The sequence below is a fragment of the Brassica oleracea genome, chromosome C7 (assembly GCF_000695525.1).
Source record: "Brassica oleracea var. oleracea cultivar TO1000 chromosome C7, BOL, whole genome shotgun sequence".
Taxonomy (NCBI): domain Eukaryota; kingdom Viridiplantae; phylum Streptophyta; class Magnoliopsida; order Brassicales; family Brassicaceae; genus Brassica; species Brassica oleracea.
This window is the reverse complement of record NC_027754.1, coordinates 38498270-38502924: the sequence shown is the minus strand read 5'-3', so window position 1 is coordinate 38502924 and position 4655 is coordinate 38498270. Positions and strand designations below refer to the sequence as shown.

Genomic DNA, 4655 nt, shown 5'->3' with positions numbered 1-4655 from the left:
CGCCATCTCGCTACCTCCTTTAACGCTAGATGTTTCTGAGTTCACAGAAGCACATGGTTTTTTCTTCACAGCCAATGCATCTCTCATTGCAACCGCAGGAATCTGTCTACTCAGACTTCCCAACGACGTCCTTCTCAAACCTGAAGAAGTAGTCTCAACTTTAACCACCTCTGATCCTTCAACACTTGTTCTTCGCCTCACCACCTTCCATGGTTTCACCGCATCATCACGATGATCACCGAGCTTCCCCTCATGTTTGCATAGATCATGAGTTGAGGGCACATGATGATTCCCGCGGTAACGGGACTTAACCTCCAGTTTACCTCCTGCTAGTGTACCTATCGCTCCAGTTGAATGCCGTCTTGAGCTCACACTTGGTGGCTTAGGCACTTCTTTAGTCTTTGATACACACTTATCTTGATCCTTCAATGCTACATCTTCCACGTTTCCCACATCCTTTACAATTATTCTTCTTACAGAACCTTCTTCAGACATAGTCATCTCCTGAGGATTTGTATCAATCTCTTTGACCTCTGAAGTATTATTCTCTTCAGCCATTGCACAGTTTTTGATCTCTGAGCTATTCTCCACAGCCATCATCACAGAATCTAATGACAGAAGAGTGTGATTAATCAATAACAAGATCTAATTATCTATCTATTAATCATGATCATATTGTAGAACTTGACATCATTATTAAAGAACAAATCTGTAGACAAAAAAAACTACCAAAAAGATGACTCAACATTCTTTCTTCATTCCAACATCAAAACATGGTTTTAACTGAAAGAATCTACACCCAAAGAAGGACAAGTGTTGACTTGCATCAATCACATCAATACCTAAAAGACAAAATCGTAATCTGATCGTTGAATGATTTTAATTTCTCTATATATAATATTGCGTTCTGGTCAAAGTTTTGAGGACAAAGACCTAATTCTACAGTACCGCAGAGAACTACGTACTCTACACGCTTTAAACCCTAATTAGCAGTTTCAACTTCAAACCAACACAAACTTAACCAAAACGCAAATACAAGATAAATCAAAAAGTCAGAGAAACGATACCTTTAGATTGTTGCTAGAGAAGCTATCAACTTAGAATTCTCGGAGAAATTAAATACAAAATAAGAAGACAAAGAAATCGGCAGAAGATGAAGAGAAAAAATAATATATGTACCAAAAGATTGTCTTCCTAGACGAGATTATATTCTCTTTTTATATGGAAACATATTGATGAAATAAGAAAATAGAGATCTGGTTATTAAGGAAAAGAAAACACACACACAAAACACATAAGTAGGGTTTTTTTTGTGTGTGTGTGTGTTAATTTCTTGCTAAAGTTACTTAAGGTCAAAATTAATAACTGATGTTTTCTGTCTAGTTTTTTTAATTTATTACTATAAAACTGATAACTGGATTTGATGCTTTCAATAAAAATCTGAGTATCATTAATCTCTATGTATTCCCATCAAATAATGAGGAAATGCATGAATTTAACTCCAATATAGTAGATCCCAAGTGAAAGGAAATTATTATTGTGTTTAAAAGGGTTATTGGACGCAGAATTTGTTTGAATTTTGATGGTTTTAAAATTTTAAGAGTTGAGAATTTTTTTTAAAAAATAGTAGATTTAATAAATATCTTGTATAGATTTTATGAAATTTATATCAAATATATTTTATATAATTTGTTAGTTGTTACTTATTATTATGAACTTACGAAAAAAATTATATATTTTCCATCTCTTATAGTTGAATGTTCCATCTCCAATATAATATAAACAACTATCAGCGTCATGATGAGAGAATTAAAAACAAAGAAAAACTTTATTTTCTTGTCGTTTGGTTGAAGTTATTAATATGCAACATTTCATCTCTTGGAACGGAGGAAGAAAATATAAAAAAAAATATCATAAATATTAATAAACCATCTGTACTTATTCTCAAAGGAAAACATGAGGATTCTATATGTCTTACGAGATGAAACAATTCTTTGTATTTGTTACGAGATCTCAAGATTTAACATAAGTGATAAAATCATAAAAAAGGTGGTACAAAAACAATTTTGGTACAATTTTCAACTTCTTCAAAATTAGAAAATTTTGAACTCTTGTTAAATTATTACTTGAAAACTTTCAAATGAAAATTCCAAATAAACTTTCAAATTCTAATTCCTTAATTTACTATTTTTTCTGTTTTCAAATCATTTGGTACGCTAATATTCGGTTAAAGTAGTTTGAGCACGCTTTATGACAAAGACAAACAATAAAGAGAGAGAAGAGGCGATAAAATTCAAGATTATGGCAAGACTTTGAATGAAGTGTTGTCGACGCCAAGAACAAAACGAACATCTGCTTCTGCTTGCGATTCAGACACGACTTACAACTATGGATGGGTGATTCTTCTTCTCAGGTCAGTTTCTATTCTGATATTGCTTCATCTCAATTATCTCTCTTCGCGCTCAAGTTTTTTTTAGAGTTAACTACATGTATGATCATTATGAACTAAGTAACCACATAAGAAATATTAGGACTAGACATTACCTGGTGGAATTTGAATTGACTGTCGCCATCTTCGTCACTGAGACCAACTTGCAGTTTGAAATTTTGAATTATATAATGCTCTTGTCATGTGCATGCGTCTCTAGAAACATGTTTGACCAATCATTATACATCTAATTAAAACGTATAGCTATGTTTAATTGTAATTTAGAGATAATTTCTTTGAAATATACCCAAATATCGCCCATTAAAATATCCACATACAAATTTCATAAACAAATAATATGGTTTACTTTTCAACTAATTTTTTGAATTGTATTTTTTTTAAAGAATGGTCATCTTATACAGTTGAACAAGCCACCAATTTTTTATAAGGTTTATCTGTATAGAAATTTTCTTATTTAAAATTCAGTTTCCTCTGTAATCATTTGCTTGTTCTGATAAGCAAGTTTGAGTTCTCTCTTTCTTCCTCTGTATTGCATTTTCCTTTTTCTTGATATTTGTTGCAAGAGTTCTCAGTTCCTCAACTGATCTCTTCTTGGTCTCTCTGAAAATTTTCACTTATATGTTTTATGTTTTCTTACTCTCAGATCAACCGATTGAGACGTGCGTCACAAACAAACCTAAAAAATGAGCTACAACGTTTGTTTCCTTGTGTTCTTGAGTTGTCTACTTCTACTTGGTGTTACTTTTGCTACCAACATGGAACAAACCACTATAGTAATAGACGTTACACGTCAAATCGGCGAGATCGATGAGAACTTTGTCTGCGCAACACTTGATTGGTGGCCACCTGAAAAATGCAATTACGATCAGTGTCCTTGGGGCTACGCCTCTCTCATCAACTTGGTAATATATATTAAAAACACCTTTTAGCTTTGACCACGTACCTTCTGTTACTTTCATCTTAATGGTTTCAGAACTTGTCTTCTCCTCTTCTTGCTAAAGCTATTGAAGGTTTGTGTAACATCTATCACAAACCATATTCACATTCCAACAGACTTTATGCTGAAACATCTCTCGATTGTTGTTTAGCTTTTAAGACGCTGAGGATAAGAATAGGTGGGTCCTTGCAAGACCAAGTGATCTACGACGTAGGAGACTTGAAGACTCCTTGCACTCAGTTCAAAAAGAGTGACGATGGCTTGTTCGGATTTTCTGAAGGATGTTTGTATATGGAACGTTGGGACGAACTTAACCGTTTCTTCCACGCAACCGGGTACGTAAACAAGCCTTAGTAGTATAGTTGTTCTTTGACTTAATCCTCAATTAGCTGTGGGCATTCGGGTTTGCAGTACGGGTCTGATAGGATTATTCGGGTTTTGAGTTATTCGGTTGGAGTGTTTGGAACCCATTTAAGAAACAATCATTTTTTTATCGGATTACTTCGGGAATATCGATTTCGGATCAAGTTTCTATTTTTTTTATAAAATCGAAAATATAACCAAATTAGAAACAATTCGGATTTGATTTGGGTTTTAAGCCAAAAACATGAATTAAACCCGAAAAACATTCTAATTCGTTTTTCAATAATTTTTATCTATAAATTATATATAGTTATTTTTAAATTAATATAAATAAATTATATTTTGGATATTCACATACATATTTCGTTTACGGATTTAAAGAAATAGGAACCTGAAATTTTAGTCAGGTTTCTTTTTTTAGTTCGGTTCCGGTCAGTTTTCGGATAATATATCCTAGGCCTGGGCATAAAATCCGGAATCCGAAATCCGAACCGAATCCGAACCAAAAAATCTGACCTGTTATCCGACCCGAAACGTAAAAATACCCGAATGGGTCTTGTAGGGTGGTACAAAAAATATCCGAACCCGAAGTGTTATTAACCGAACCCGAACGTAACCCGAAAAATCCGAAATTAATAGTCAATATAAATATTTTGAAATATATATAAGTATTCCAATTATTAAATTCAATATTTGTGGTAATATTATATATAATAATAAATATTAAAATTCTAATAAATGCTTTAAGTACACAATTAGTTATAAATAAGTATTTTATCATTTGTTCATTGAAATAAAAAGTCTATTCTCTATAAGACAATACATATTGTTTACAAATGATGTTTGTTTTCATGCTTGATTTAACATTTTATTGTTATTTTATATGTGATAGATTAATTTTTATTT

General features: G+C 32.4%; 2 protein-coding genes across 3 annotated transcripts in view; one reads left to right on the top strand and one right to left on the bottom strand.

Annotated features, from left to right (window-relative positions):
* The window catches only part of LOC106302173, a 1946-nt gene extending 815 nt beyond the window's left edge, over positions 1 to 1131 (bottom strand). Inside the window, 3 exon segments of the mRNA XM_013738704.1 lie at positions 1 to 5; positions 7 to 608; positions 1068 to 1131. The exon segment at positions 1 to 5 is cut by the window's left edge and continues 815 nt beyond it. Of these exon segments, the coding sequence (XP_013594158.1) occupies positions 1 to 5; positions 7 to 600 (599 nt within the window). The 5' untranslated portion in view covers positions 601 to 608; positions 1068 to 1131.
* A 1133-nt stretch (positions 1132 to 2264) lies between these two features.
* Positions 2265 to 4655, top strand: part of LOC106306275 (heparanase-like protein 2) — a 4582-nt gene continuing 2191 nt past the window's right edge. Inside the window, exons 1-4 of one of the 2 annotated variants that reach the window (XM_013742835.1) lie at positions 2265 to 2413; positions 3093 to 3351; positions 3423 to 3459; positions 3538 to 3721. In XM_013742835.1, coding sequence (XP_013598289.1) covers positions 3133 to 3351; positions 3423 to 3459; positions 3538 to 3721 — 440 coding nt within the window. In that variant the 5' untranslated portion in view covers positions 2265 to 2413; positions 3093 to 3132. Of the gene's footprint in view, positions 2414 to 2946; positions 2976 to 3092; positions 3352 to 3422; positions 3460 to 3537; positions 3722 to 4655 lie in introns of those variants that run through there. The other variant, XM_013742834.1, reaches the window with a different exon arrangement.